Here is a 15,421-nt window from a genome sequence, read left to right on the forward strand (position 1 = left end):
TTGCTAAGCGGCTCATTCTGTTCTTCACTAGGCTGTGCAAGGTCACTGCCTCTCCTTATCCACAAAAATCGCAGCAGGAGAACCAGGGGCAAAAGAACTATTTACCGTGTCTTGACTAAAAGCTTGACCATTGGCCAATGCTGACAATTCCTCCATGACCTACAGAAAAACACACCATGCATACTGGCTTCATGCCAAGTAGAAGCTCACTGTTCATGCCTGAGTGAACTGCAAGCCTGGAGATCTGCCTTCACCAATGAATGGAATATCGAAATTGCTTACGACCTGAAACAAAAGCCTTTCCCTTAAAAATGCAATTTGGCAGCTAGGGATTGGCATCCTTTTATTCTGCTCTCCTGCATACGACTGAGTCCTCTACGTCAACACAAATAGCAATAGGTTGGACACCAAGGACTGGACTGCAGGATTGGACACCAAGAATCCTGCTCAAGGCCTTTACATTCTGCATTCAACTTGAGCCCTACTTTGTATTGACAATTTTTTTTGACATAAGTGCTTGGTTGTAGAATTATCATGAACACCTCCATTATAAAACGCTTTTCTTCTCCATTAACACAAAGATCTACCGTATATACTTGTTCATTAGCCCATTTGTTTATAACCTGATCCCCGCCCCCCCAAGATGGTTACGTAAAAATAGCAAAAACTGTTGATAAGCCGACCCTATATTTCAGGGGTTGGCAAACTTTGGCTCCTGGCCCATTAGGTTAAGCCATTAGCAGGCCTGGATGTTTTGTTTACCTGAAGCGTTCACAGGCACAGGGCCCCTCAGCTCCCAGTGTCCACGGTTTGCTGTTCCCCGTTTATAAGCCAACCCCTGCTCTTTGATGTGTCACTTTTTTACCAAAAATATCTGGCTTATGAATGAGTATGTACGGTAATTTAGTTTACTGTCGGCAGTGTTTTTTCCAATGTTAGATAGGGAAAGTGGAAAAAGTGTTCCATTTTCATTTCAATCAGAAAATTGCTTGTAACCAGTCAACATTTAGGATGTAGCTACATAGGCTGGTGCCAAGAATTGAATAAAATGCCATCTTCCTAGAAGGCAAGTATATACATATACCAGGGGTAGGCAACCTATGGCACGCATGCCGAAGGCAGCACGCGAGCTGATTTTCAGTGGCACTCACACTGCCCGGGTCCTGGCCACCGGTCTGGGGGACTCTGCATTTTAGTTTAATTTTAAATGAAGCTTCTTAAACATTTTAAAAACCTTATTTACTTTACATACAACAACAACAACAGTTTAGTTATATATTATAGACTTATAGAAAGACCTTCTAAAAACGTTAATGTATTACTGGCACGCAAAACCTTAAATTAAAGTGAATAAATGAAGACTCGGCACACCACTTCTGAAAGGTTGCCGACCCCTGACATATACTATGACCCAATAATGAATTGGTACAAAAAACTTCAGAATGCAACAATTGCACCGCACCCCACCCCACTCCAATACATTTTAAGAAATTAGTTGTATAGCCAAACTTGTAAAAAAACTTTAGATCTTATTTTAATAAAGTAGAGTACATTCTTAAAATACCAGAATACAAGTTCGCATGCAAAATGAGGTTTGAAGATACAGACAATCTAAAAACCTAATGCACAAAGCAATTTGTTTTTAGGTGCTGGAGGCAGCATGACTGGCAAGAGTTCTATTGCACATATTTGAGAATATTAACAAAACCATGTTTTCTTCCACAGTTAGTGCAAATGCGCCATATCCTTGTTTAGATCTCAGATTTGTAGAAGTGATCAGGTTACCAAAAAAACTCAAGATACCATCAACAAAAACGCTAATTTCAAACAAAGGATGTGAGGACAAGGGAGAGCACGCCAAGTATACATAGATCTTGCAAATATCCTGTAGGAGACCAGAAGTACCACCCCAGTTTGAGTAAGCTCGGTTCTAAAAATGCTTTGCGTTCTTCTGTCTCCAAGGCATTTGCAATAGTAACGGCTCTGTCTTAGGGCAAATAGCTATTCCTTCATTTTATGGATAACTTCAAGTCACTGTTTTTTCTACCTGAGATGGAGGCGTTGGCTTGCCATTTAGAGCCATTTGTTGGGGCACCAGCTGCCCCTGGGGTGGCACTTGGGCAGTTTTTAACTTCTTTGCGTCCACTTTTGAAGGATGCTCCTCCTCTTCCTCATCAGAATCTTGCAAGCCGTATTTAGAGAAGTGAGCCACCTGTACAATGAGAAAAGCCAAAGTGTTGCTAATAGGGATACAGACATGGGGAAGATTTTTCAAAGGCACAGATGGGAGTTGGTGCACAACTACTACTGACTTCGTATGGAGCTGGGTGTTTAGCTGCCCCTTGGGTCTGAAAGTCTCCCTTTAAATATTCTAATGAGTAACTGCATACTGAAGCATACATGAACTCTGAGGGAGTTCAATCTTTGTACAAAACACCACATATATGCGAGATCAGTTCTTAACGAATCACCTGGGAGTTATTTTGGACAGTTTGCACATTGTGACTATTACAATCAGAATGATCTGTATATTACTTGAAAAACTTTAGTACTACAATTCATGAGTTAAATGGGTCAGAAAGAGCACTTTAAAACCTTAAACAAGTATAAAAAAACCTGTTGAATAAAGGCACTGGAATTACAGCATTGACAGCTATTGGTTTAATCAGGGATTCTGACTTCTCTTCCACCCAGATCTTTCTGTAATGCACAGTTTATGAGCAGTCAGCAATGAGTAACCGTGAACATTACCTTGAATACCCAAGAACCAGTCTCTGAACGGTATTCTTTGAACTGGGCTCCCTGCTTCCGAGATACAGCCTCCAATCTGCCTTCATAATTGATATCTGCTAGTCGTTCTGGGCTCTTTATCAAGCAGCGAGATGTTTTATCCGTTGGCCAAACTCCATCCAATGTAACTTCAGCTCGTCTGTTAAAATGTAGACCATGGAAGAGCATGAGATCACTGAGCTTTGAAACGAGGCATTCAAAAAAAGTTTACATCAAGTTCAAAACAAACCACAAGCATTGGCTCAAACACTGAAAAAGCCATGTACCACGCTTTAGTTCAGAAACATTATTGTCACTGACCAGTAGGCTTTGTCCAAGATTAATAACCTGAATGTATGCCTGAAAAAAGGGTTTAGATTTGCAGGCTGCTGGGATAGCTAATAGAAAGAGACACTTATGGATGACAATAAGGGTGATAGATTTTGGTAAACCTATTTACCAGGCTACTCCCATCCCTCCCAAAGAGGGCACATGAAAAAGTTTGAATTACCTATTTAAACCTTCACCAATAGGTGGCTTCTGATCATCGTCAGGATAGACAATAACTTCTTTCCTGCGGATGTGCACAATCTCATCCAGATTTAAGTTAGTTAGATTTACCTCTCCTTCGAAGTAAATTGATCCATAACCTGGAAAGTAAACCAAACACAACTTGTACTTCTGCTCCAATAGCAAATGCTGTAATACCACCCTGGAGAAGTGCACTGGCAAACTCTCCAATATAAGTATTCACATTTTGTTCATCTTACCTGAACTATCCTTAAATTGCCATTCTAACTCCTGTTATTCCATTCCACTGACAACAAGTAATTGAGCAGTTTTACTATTATCTTTTTCCATTCTAAAAGGATGATAGTTTCAGTCTGTTGGCCATTGCTCCCTCAAAGTAATAAATTTGGGCCCTTAAGTATCTTTTCTAGACCACTTAAGTTGGTCACTCCTCCTGGGTGGTCCTATCCTCTATTTTTAAATTTGTCTCCTTGAATTCAAAGTACTAGAACTGCACACAATACCCTACGTGCATATACAACAGCAAGACTGACCCCAAGTAGTTGTACAACCAAACTAGTTTTACATTCAATTCCTTTATATAGTCATAAGGTTTTTGATAGTAGTACTAACCTGGCCGCTCATACTGCATCTGTGATCAGCTTTTCCCAAACACTCATTGAGAATTACAAAGTTATGATTTCGTCCAGGGACAGTGTCAGATGTTAAATATTCAAATCTTTCCATTCTCCAATAATCATGGTATTATAATGATTTGTAAAAATCCAGTTTGAAGTTCAAGAAGTGAACAAGTCATGAATAGCACTCAGGTTGGCCAATAAAGCTGAGCTAGACCGTTCGAGTCCAAGTTTTGGACCTAAGCTACCCTCAGTATCTGAAGAACTATTGAAAGTGTTGTTCTTTTCAGATACCAGGTGCTGGAATTTTACAAGCTATGATTTTAGTTTCACTGTGTAGCCTAATTCATGCAGCTTGAGAGTGCAGCCAATTTGAAAACATTTATAAAGCTTTAGTCACCTAGGGATGATAAATTTCCCAAGCAAGGTAGCGATTTTACATTCATGATAGGGGGGAGGGATAGCTCAGTGGTTTGAGCATTGGCCTGCTAAACCCACGGTTGTGAGTTCAATCCTTGAGGAGGCCATTTAGAGGACTGGGGTAAAAATGTGTCTGGGGATTGGTCCTGCTTTGAGCAGGGGGTTGGACTAGATGACCTCCTGAGGTCCCTTCCAACCCTGATATTCTATGAAGAAATACAAAGCCCAGACTTTAAAGCTCTAAAGAATTGGTGGCAGGAGAACACATATCCAAAATGATTCTATCCTCACCTTTACGACCTATAGTGAAATCAGTCACAATGCACTCTCCTCTGTCAGTGGTAAGTTTAGCTAGATCCTCCATAGACGGGATGGTGTAGTAGCCAGCTTTTGTTAGAACAATTCCTACAGTAGAAAATAATTGAGCACACAGATGAGGACAAGACTAACTTCAGAAATGTTCTTAATCATTTGTCAAGAAAACTGAAGGACAGCTGAGGGGCCATAAACAGAAGTTGGGAATCAGTACAATGTAAGTAAACAATAAAGTAACAGAAGCCAGAGTACAGACCTCAACAGTGTCAAGTTCATATTACTTTACAGTGAGAAATTCCATGCACTGAGTATCTTATCTAAGGTAAGATGAAAACATGGAACATCTTGGGTAAGAGGGAGAGGAGAAGGTAGGAAGATTTGTTTTTTTGAGGAATGGCATTTGGTGGAGAGAAAGCTGGAAATTATTCAAGGGCAGTATACGTGAAAAGAAAAGCAAAGGATGGGGGTCAAATGACAAGCAAGAGGAGGATCAGGAAGGAGTAAAACTAAAGAGCAGCACCAGACAGCAGTGCGAATCTGACCTGCTGGGTGCAGACTATATACGTTCTCATTCTCCTCGTCTCGGTCATCCTGCAGTGACTCATCATGAAATGAAGCATCTTCACTGCTGCCTTCCAGGCCATTCCGCAAGGCAACCCGCATATTCAGAGCCACAATGGTATCGTCCACGTTATTCTGGTGTTTGTGCACTGCATTCTCTGGGGTCTGTGGGATGGGCTTGGCAATGGGGTTAGTGTAAAATCTAGTCACTTCATGGTGATCGTCCTCTTCCTCTCGCTCACCCTCCGGTCTGTGGTTCTCATCAACAGATCTGGATAGAAAGTTGAACCTAAAGAAAGAATGAAGCCATTCAAACACATTCATTTCTGAAGAAATCTTGTGCCCGTGTTACAACACATATTTGTTTCTCATCTCATAACAGGGCACACCAGATCCTTCCTGCTATGTGGAGGTACACTGCCACATGTAACACTAGACATTAGTGCCTGGAACATATATTACATAGTTTTGGGAAAATGGGTTTAGACTTGATTACGTCTTGCTGCCCAAAGGATCAAGCTAACCTTAGGGTGGGGCTGCCTAGTTCACAACTGGCAGCATCAGCAATATAGATTGAGTGGGCACATGGCTAGTGTATTTCCCTAATCCTTACTAGGTGGTGACTCCAGGTGAGAACGGAGACTAGAGCTGATCGGGAATTTAACAAGATGTTTGGCATTTTCTAATGAATAATTTGTTGAACCTGAAACTATTTGTGGAAATGGGTCAGTTATGACAAGTTTGTTTCAAAAGATTTGAAAAAAAGGGTTTTGAAATTGTTGAAATGGGATATTTAGACCTGACCCAAACATTTTTGATTGTCTATTTGCAGGTCTGGATGGGAATTTCCCCCTCCTCCCCCCAAAAGCTTGGAAATTTTCCAGGGATGGGAAACAGTTTCCTGCCCAGCTCTAATTGATACACTGGTGAGGAAGCCTGTACTGTTCATAAAGGTCATACTGGGTAAGAGGAGTGGTCCATCTAGCCCAGTATCCTGTCTTCCAACAATGGCCAGACCCAGAGCTTCAGAGAGAGAGCATACAGAAAAGAATAAATTTACAGAGATCCACCCATCTTCCTCTCACGGCTTCTGGCGGTCAGAAGTTTTGGGTTGCCCAGAGCATGGGGTTATATCCCTGATCTTGGCTAATAGCCATTGATAGACCTATCCTCCGTGAACTTATCTAGTTTTTTTTAAATCCAGTTATACTTTTGGCCATCACATCTCCTGTGGCAATATACTCCACAGGACAACTGTGGGCTGTGTGAAAAAGTATTTCCTGTATTAAACATGCTGCCTATTAATTCCAATGGGCGACCACTGGTTTTTGTACTGAGGGAAAGGGTAAACAACAACATTTTATTCACAGTTCCACAACTTGATTATCTTTGTTGCTTAAACATCTCTGTTAACCTCCTAGAACCTGAAGTCCCTCTATAAACAGCTTGTTTTACAATTAAGAATTTTAGTCTCAACTAGATGGAAAAAAATCAGTCAGACAAAAATCTATTATCAGTGCATATTCTTATTTGGATATTTAAAACATAACTACTGCCATGACATCAGCATTGCAAAGATGTCTATAAACAGCTCTCATAGTACTGTTAAGCTACTGACGACTTAGTGGATCCCACAAATAGCTATGAGCTTATTTCTAAACAAGAGGGTTATGCACTGTATAGATTTAGATTCTAGAGAGCTTTTTTCGTAGGTTTATTTGTTCAGGAGAAAGTATTAACTAAATACTGTTTCCTAGCGGCATAATCAGCTGTGTCACACAAACATACCGCTCTCCATTCTCTGGATACTCGGATGGAGGTTCCAGATCTTCAGCTTCACGACTGACAGGAGAAAACAAGTTGCTGCTGTTGAGGTTTTTCAAAACCAGCTTCTTGATGCTCTTCCTAAAATATACCAAAGCAACAGTTCTCAGTGATCTGTAGCACACGAGAGCCACACTTTTGACCCAAGAGTTCCAGGGGGTGGGAGAATATTTAAGCCAACTTTAAGCCACATTAGCTAGCATTCTGTCATGACAATGCCATAACTGCTGCCAAGTCTTGTTAGTCTTTGCCAGCAGATGGTAACAAGAGGGGTATGAGGTATCAGTTTGTTATTCCAATTGATGGGGGGGGGTCGGGAGGGGATGTTTTTTAAAAACACAGAGTCGGCCTTACCACCACACCACTTCAGAGGAGAGATGAAGGGACTTCCAGGGCTAATATTAAATAGAAAGGTCAACCTCATACAACAGGAAGCTTTCTAAAGCCTATGTTTTATTACTGAACACAGGCCATTTCTAACAGAGAAAAGAAAACTAACTTGGGCATGAATGCACCATTGGATAGAGATGGCTCATCATCATCCAGCCCATCAAAGAGGTGAGATTTGGAAGATCCTGCTGTCTGCAAAGCTTTCGGTCGCACTCTGGTTGCTGGTCGCGGGGTCAGTTTGTAATGGGTTGGCGTAGTCAAGGCCTTCTGGGCTGCTGGATTAGTTGGTTTCAGTCTCTGAGACAAAGAAAAACTCATGTAGCCGAAAAAATAGATTTTCAAACTACTTAAGTCTGAACAGGATTAACGTTTTCTTGTTTATTTTCACAGAAGTTAGACCAGTATTGTTGTCAGGACAAAAAACCTCTGCCCTGAACAAACTAAAAAACAAGACTTCAGAAGTGACGTAAGACAAGTTAACTATAGACATTCACCCTGTATTCTTGGTTCGTCTACTGATTTGGCAGCAACAGTGCTAGCTCAATTTGAGGTCTGATTAGTGCTTTTGGCAGGTGGCTTGCTTAAACTACCACCACTTGTTTAAGAAATAAAATCAGACCTACTTAGTAAGCTATGTCAGCAATACTGCTGCTCCTTTAGAGTGAGTTTTCCCCACGCTGGTAAAGTAAGTGCCAGAATCTTACATGAGAACGTTTGGAAAAAAATTGCAATGAGATCACACATGGATTTATAATCTATAACTGTGAATCATCCAAGTGCCTGATTTTTAGAGATTCTGAGCATCTACTACACCCACAGAGCTCATTGGAAATGCCAGATGCTTGGCATCTCTGAAGACAGAAGTCTAATATATGACCACAATATATGCAATTAGGTATCCCAAGCGGCTGTCTGTTGCAGATAAAATAGTGAGAATGTATGTGTTATATATAAGGCTACATTTTAATCATGGGTATGTTTAGTAAAAGTCATGGACATGTCACGGGCAGTAAACAAAAGTTCACGGGCCCATGACCTGTCCATTGGGGTCAGAGTGGAGCACCGCAGGTGCTGGGGAGGGAGGCACAGCCCGGGGGGAGGTCACAACCCAGGGAAGCACCATGGGTGCTGGGGCAGGCTCCTTACCCAGCTCCCTCGAGCTCCACATGCTGCCTCTGCTCTGCCCCAAGCCCCAGTTCTGCAGCTCCCAGTGGCTGGGAACTACAGCCAGTGGGAGCTCTGGGGGCAGTGCCTGGCTGCAGCAGAAGCAGCATGTGGAGCCAGGGGAGCTGAGCCCCCCGCAGGTAAGCAGCAGCCCCAACCCCAAGCTCCCCCACACCCAAACTCCTGCTGCTCTGGTTGGGGACCCTGAGATTGCCCCAGCAGCAGCCAGTGCGACTGACCCGGGGACTACCCGAGCTACTCAGGCAGCTCCTGGGACAGCCGCATGGAGCTACTGCAGAAGTCATGGTGGTCACGGAAAGTCATGGTATCTGTGACAAACATGGAGCCTTAGTTACATAGCATTTAGTTTCTCAACACGCCAGGCTAAAGACTAGGATATTAGGAAAATGGGCCCCTAAATGTTCGTATCTTCATTAAAACTAATCCAGATATAGAAGTTACAACAAACACAATCTTATCCAAAAAAATGTGTTCTGAAGAATTTGAGTTCTCACCTCTTCTTTCTTCTTTGGGTCTGACATAGGGTTTCTGAAGAGAGGAGAATCTCCAAAGGGTGAGTAGGTCAAGCTGTTGAAGTGCTGCTGGAGGGCTGCTTGTTGGGCGGCTGAAACATTTGGGTCTGTCAATACTAGATAAAGTTGGAGAGATTAATCTTTTCTAACCATGTATTTAGCACTCAGACTCATCTCACATTTAGAAGTGGCCTCTTCTTTACCAGATCTGTTCCCTGTGGGTATTCACAGTTGTATCTGCTGACTTCAGTGACAGTACATTTTACCTCTGTCAGCCCTGTAAAGCCAGCTGAATTCTATTCCTTCTTGTATATCAGAATTATTTACCAAGTTCAAATCAGTTTCCCCTGTGCAAAGCTAAAATGAAGGGAGTTGTGCAGATTAGCCAGGAGCCTAATGTGGCCTGGCAGAACCTTTTAATGGTTATCTGCACTTGTTAGTTTCAATACCAGCGTGCGGTGTCCCTTCAAAGTCTAATTAATGTTGGTGCAAGATCTTTTTCTGAAGGTTCAACTATCTTGAAATTCACTTGTTCAGCTGATTATCCACCATGACCCCCAAATTTTTCAGAGTCACCCTAAGTATGACCTACATTCTTTGTTCCTAGATGTATACATTTAGCCACATTATAACGTGCAGTTTGCTTGCTCCTAGCTTACCAAGCAATCCAGATTGCTCTGTATCAGTGACCTCTTCATTATTTACCACTCCCAATTTGGGCCATCTGCAAACTTTATCAGTGATGATTTTCCAGGCCTCTGATAAAAGTTAAACAGCATAGGGCCAAGGACCAATCACTGCAGAACCCCACTAAAAATACACCCACTCAGTGATTCCCCATTTACAATTACATTTTGAGACTTATCAGGTGGCCAGTTTTTAATCCACTTATGTCTGCCATTTAAATTTCCTATTGTTCTAGGTTTTGTTTATTTTTTAAATGTCATGCAATATGAAATCAAATAGACTTTTGTAGGGTAAGTATATTCCACCAAACACTTACTTTTAACAACCAAACCTGCCATCTCATTAAAAAAGAAAGTTAATTTGACAGGATCTATCTTCCCTAACCCCATGTTGATTTGGATTGATTATATTATGCTCTTTGAATTTTTTACTAAGTAGAGTCCTGTATCAGCCACACCATTATCTTGGCTAGGATCTGCAACAGATACTGTTCCACTACCTTGGATTCAAGTAACTAAACTTGGTAAATTGCACTCTTACCCACAGCAGGCTGGGGAGCTCCAAAGCCCAGGGTGGCTGTTGATGTATTGAATCCAGGTGCTCCAAATGCTCCTGTTCCCAGTGTTCCACCTAATTTAGGCTGGGTGTTTCCGAATAGTGAAGTCTGCCCTGCGCTAAGAGCTACACAGAGGACAGCAGCAGTTTACAGAAGGTTCCATTACGCGCTTGCAGACAAATTAAGTTTAGTCCACACATTTAAGAATTCCCTCAACTATCATCTGTTGAACTGCAAAAAGAAGTCTTACCGCACCTATTGTAAGTTATCTGTGGATTCTTACAAGTCAAGGGAATACTTTCCTGTTCTGATCACATTATTAGAGCAAATTATTAATCTAATCCTATACATTCTCTGAACCACAGTTAACTATTAACCCTTGGTAAGCTCCTACCATTTTAACACTTTACATTCCGAAAACCCAATTCCAACACAGATCGGGTTTAAGCAGAATAAACAAACACTCACTAACCAGAGAGTTGAAAGATGTTAAAGGACTAGATACCACAATGTACTGGAAATTTAAACTTGTAGCTAACTAGACAGCATAACATTCTTGTGTGAACCCTCAATAACCTATTAATATCTTCTACTGCACAAGGTCGTGTATGAACTGGGAAAGGGGGGGGGGAGAGGGAGGAAGAGATGTCTCTCAGAGTGCTAAAAAGGCATTTCAAAGAGTGCAGACTCAATTTCATTCTTTCTGCTCTGGGGCAGTCCAGTCTCTGGACTTTCCCAATACCTGCCACTACAGATCCTGAACTGTTACTACAGTTAGAAAGAAATCCCAATTATGGATGCCACAGTATTACACACCATCCCCTGGAGGCTTTTTTTTTTAACCTGTTCCAAATCCTGTTCCAAGTCCAGCGCCGAGAGTTCCAGCTGCAGGTTTATTTCCGAAGATACTATTCCCAGCAGTGCTCGCACCAAAACCTAGGAGTACCAAAGAATTAGTGCACCACTTTTAAGTTAACATTCAACTTCCTCTGCAAAGGATTCTAAGCGAACAAGCATCACCTGACTAAGGACAACTTTGCCAACATTAGCACATGATGTTTCTGGAGCTCAAACAGAATTTAAGGCCTTCAGATGGTGAAAAGGTGTTTTAAAGCCACATTAGAGTTTTTAAAAGCATTTCTGTGACATCTAGATAGGGTCTAAGTTTGGGCTGAGAGAAGAGTGGCTGGATTATCATTACAGACCACCAATGAAAAAGCAGGCTTGACAGTACATCAGCAAGACAGACATCACTGAGCAAAGAATCAAACTAGGACACAGTAGGAAGACAAGTGTGCTCCAAGTGAGAGCATGTCTTCACAATTAGATACCTTCAAGCAGCCATTAAAAAAAAAAAAATTGAGTTCTTACTGAAGTGTAAGTAAATAAGGACAAATAGCCAAAAGCTAATGGGTAATCTGGAAGAGCTCCACAACAAGATGACTTTTCTGTATTAGTACTCCTCTCTACAAAAGATGGGATGGTTGAAGACTAACCAAACACTGCACAAAATCCTGCCTACCAGAAGAGGAGAGGTAAATCTAGGATTTATAAGCCAACTGATGACTCAGCCATTTGAGTATTTAGAGTTCTGCATATAGGTGTTTGTATTTCCTTTGCTGCAGCATCCTGCACCCCCCTCCCACCCTCCTAAAAAACAGCAACTGCATAAAAGTTTGTAAGCAATTCCATTTGCTTATTTTCCACCCACAGTCTAAGATGATAATCAGCCCTACAGATTGACAGTAGTTTTTCATACATCATCAGGTAGGGAATATGCAGCTGCAAATTAACTTCCGTGAAAAGATCCTGTTGTCTATATATTTAATATTGAACACAAATGAATACATGAGGAAAAAACTTGAAGGACTGTGAAATCTATGTTGTCTTGTTTCAGAAAATATATTTAGAGTGAGCAGGCTTGGCATTTGCCACTTAAGGTTTCCTCAAAAGAGGATAGCTATGGCAAAGGATTTTAACAGTAATGTAATAGATATTCACCACTCAAGCACAACTAAAAACACTATTACAGAACAGTATTGCCTTCCAAGGTATGTTTCAATTATAGATATCAAGATTTCAGATTTTACTGAAAACCAGAAAGGATCCAGATGTGGTAGCAGAACAAGATGGTTTTAAAGTTTCTTCAACCCCACTGGACAAAACAAGTCCCGTTTTACACTGTTTATACCACACACCTCTGATTCTTACTGAGGAAGCAGTTCACAACTCAAGTACACAGGAGTACACAGTTCAATGCCATTTCTTTAATTTAAATCAAATGCAATCCAAATCTAACAATAGGCAGATCAGCGGTTAAACTGAAGAATGTGAAGCCATCCAATTAAAAAGGCGGTGGTTAGTCCATGCAAGGGCAACAGAGTCAGAGTAACAGCATTAACATCAGAAATAAAATACCAAACTACACCTCTACCCTGGTATAACGCGACCCAATATAACACGAATTAGGATATAAGGTGGCAAAGCAGTGCTCCAGGGGGGCACAGCTGCGCACTCCGGAGGATCAAGGCAAGTTCGATATAACGCGGTTTCACCTAGAACGCGGTAAGATTTTTTGCTCCCGAGGACAGCGTTATATCGGGATAGAGGTGTACCATCCTCCTACAAATTGCATCAATGCAAGTATCACAGATTAGTTAAGAATGAAGCGTGCTACAGCCAACATTGTTTGCTACTGAAAGTATACACGTCAGAGAACAAAAGTGCTTCAACACCAAGATTAGCAGCAGCCCAGAAACAGAATGATAGCAAATTACTCTTTGAGGGTACATCTACACTACAGCAGGGAGTCGATTTAAGATACGCAAATTCAGCTACGTGAATAGCGTAGCTGAATTCGACGTATCGCAGCCGACTTACTCCGTTGTGAGGACGGCGGCAAAATCGACTTCTGCCGCTTTTTGTCGGCGGCGCTTACTACCACCTCCGCTGGTGGAGTTAGAGCGCCGATTCAGGGATCGATTGTCGCGTCCTGACGGGACGCGATAAATCGATCCCCGAGAGGTCGATTTCTACCCACCGATTCAGGTGGGTAGTATAGACCAGACCCTACAAAAGCTGGAACACAGGACTTAAAATTGACCTTTTCTCAGAACAAAGAACCCTCCTTTAAGCCTGACTAGCACAAATCCATCCCATGCCTGCTGGACTGTCCAGTCAAAGCTCATTTGACAGACGCCTGAACCTCTCTTTTGGGAGAGGATTACATTTCACACTTCGATTTTATGCCAACATAAATCAGCATTTCAGTAGATCTAAAACAACAATTTCTCTCAATTTTAGCATGCAGCTTCTTTGGTCTCAGCTCTGTAAAACCAAAAGATAACAAATTTCATGGGACTTCTTAAAATGAGAACGACATCACTGACTTGGTATCTTACACAATAACCCTCGTATTCACTCAACTTCACCTACTTTTGGAGCCAACATTAATGAAATGCCCAGTATTTAACAAGTTACTAGTTCAGCTATAAATGAAGTAGTTAGATACTGCAACAAAACAAAAGTTTTACCCTGACCCTTACAACCTCTTGGAGAATTTGTACATTGTATTCTCATTCCGACCTATACATTTTATGTTGTTTGAATTAATATACACCACATGGTATTGGCTATTAAGTAATGGTGCATTTTTTTTAAAACTCAACCATCTACCTCTTAACTGGTTCAGAGAGTACTGTCTACAAAGTCTGCAAGAAGACAGTAGTGTACTGAACCTGAAATTCCCATACAAATAGAAGGCAAAATCAGTTTACAACCGGAAGAGGAACAAGTCACTGTCCAAGCCCTCAAGCTTTCCCCTTCAGCAATATGCCCCAAGCACAGCTTACCTGAGCATTTTAAGATTCACAATCATTTAGTATAAGATTCAGTAGCCTAGTGTGTGGTATAGTCAGTGTAACTTTAAGAGACTCAATCCCACTTTCTTATATGTACCAAAATTGGAAGTGTTTGTATTGGTTCCTAAAGTCAGGGTTGGTTTGTTACCAAAGAGCCCGCTGCCAGTAGTTGTACCAAACGAAGGAGCACTGGTCGTGGTGGTTCCAAATCCAGCAGGCTTACCAAACAGGGTCTGAAAGGAGAGCAACATGCTTTTAAAACTCTGACATCCATGTTACACTTACTATGAAATGAAGTTGTGATGCACCTATGTACAAGGTAGATTTAAGGCTGCCAAGGAAAATCTCCTGATCCAAAATTAGCAGTGGCCCATTATCTGTGTATAAAACTTGGGCATTGGTTTAGCTGGCTGTCAGGAAAAGACTGGAACAGCTACAGTGAGATGGAATTAAAAGAATTCTATTGCTGAACTAATTTAACAAGTCTATTACAAAAAGTCAGCATCAATGTGTTCAATATCCAACTCACCAACAGAATGTCAAATTCTGTTGAATTAGTTTTTATTTTAAATAATGTGCCCATCACAGTACTATGAGCACCTACAAATGCTCTGAAGAAGCGTAGAGCTAAGGAACTCAAGATTCTTTATTACTCCTGCTACAGTTCGGTTCATTTAGCAACCCAAGGGCCTGAAGTCAAGTGTTAGCATGTAAATGCTAGAGCAAAGTTCATTACCAATTTATTAAAGTATGTAAAATTAAATTCATGTGTGAACTAGTGATTTTAGAAGTTAAGGATTTTTATAAGAATAGTGTTTCCACACATGTATAGGGTTTTTATTCCTTGTGTCATATGTAGTACAAAGATACTCAGACGTGAAGCGGTTTGGCTCTGCTAACAACTTTAGTCTTATCTAAGGGCGTGTCTTCACTACCGGGGTAAATCGACCTAATTTACGCTACTCCAGGTATATGAACAACGTAGCTGGAGTTGACGTAGCTTAGGTTGACTTCATTGCACTGCATTGATGGGAGATGCTCTCCGGTCAACTTACGTTTCTCTTCTCGGGGAGCTGGAGTACCAGAGTCGACTGGAGAGTGCTCTGCCATCGATTTAGCGAGTCTAGGGAAGACCCGCTAAATTGACACCCGCTGCATCGATTGCAGCAGCATTGATCTCCCGAGTAGTGAAGA

General features: G+C 41.4%; 1 protein-coding gene across 2 annotated transcripts in view; it reads right to left on the reverse strand.

The window, feature by feature from the left end:
* The window catches only part of NUP98 (nucleoporin 98 and 96 precursor), a 54,916-nt gene that overhangs the window by 23,365 nt on the left and 16,130 nt on the right, over positions 1 to 15,421 (reverse strand). The window contains exons 10-20 of one of the 2 annotated variants that reach the window (XM_054015961.1): positions 14,376 to 14,460; positions 11,211 to 11,303; positions 10,352 to 10,492; positions 9,107 to 9,240; positions 7,537 to 7,724; positions 7,002 to 7,118; positions 5,195 to 5,502; positions 4,629 to 4,742; positions 3,281 to 3,419; positions 2,752 to 2,929; positions 2,048 to 2,212 (exon numbers count right to left, since the gene is read on the reverse strand). In XM_054015961.1, the coding sequence (XP_053871936.1) occupies positions 2,048 to 2,212; positions 2,752 to 2,929; positions 3,281 to 3,419; positions 4,629 to 4,742; positions 5,195 to 5,502; positions 7,002 to 7,118; positions 7,537 to 7,724; positions 9,107 to 9,240; positions 10,352 to 10,492; positions 11,211 to 11,303; positions 14,376 to 14,460 (1,662 nt within the window). Of the gene's footprint in view, positions 1 to 2,047; positions 2,213 to 2,751; positions 2,930 to 3,280; positions 3,420 to 4,628; positions 4,743 to 5,194; positions 5,503 to 7,001; positions 7,119 to 7,536; positions 7,725 to 9,106; positions 9,241 to 10,351; positions 10,493 to 11,210; positions 11,304 to 14,324; positions 14,461 to 15,421 lie in introns of both variants that reach the window. The other variant, XM_054015960.1, reaches the window with a different exon arrangement.

The sequence above is a fragment of the Malaclemys terrapin genome, chromosome 1, assembly GCF_027887155.1.
Source record: "Malaclemys terrapin pileata isolate rMalTer1 chromosome 1, rMalTer1.hap1, whole genome shotgun sequence".
Classification (NCBI taxonomy): Eukaryota; Metazoa; Chordata; order Testudines; family Emydidae; genus Malaclemys; species Malaclemys terrapin.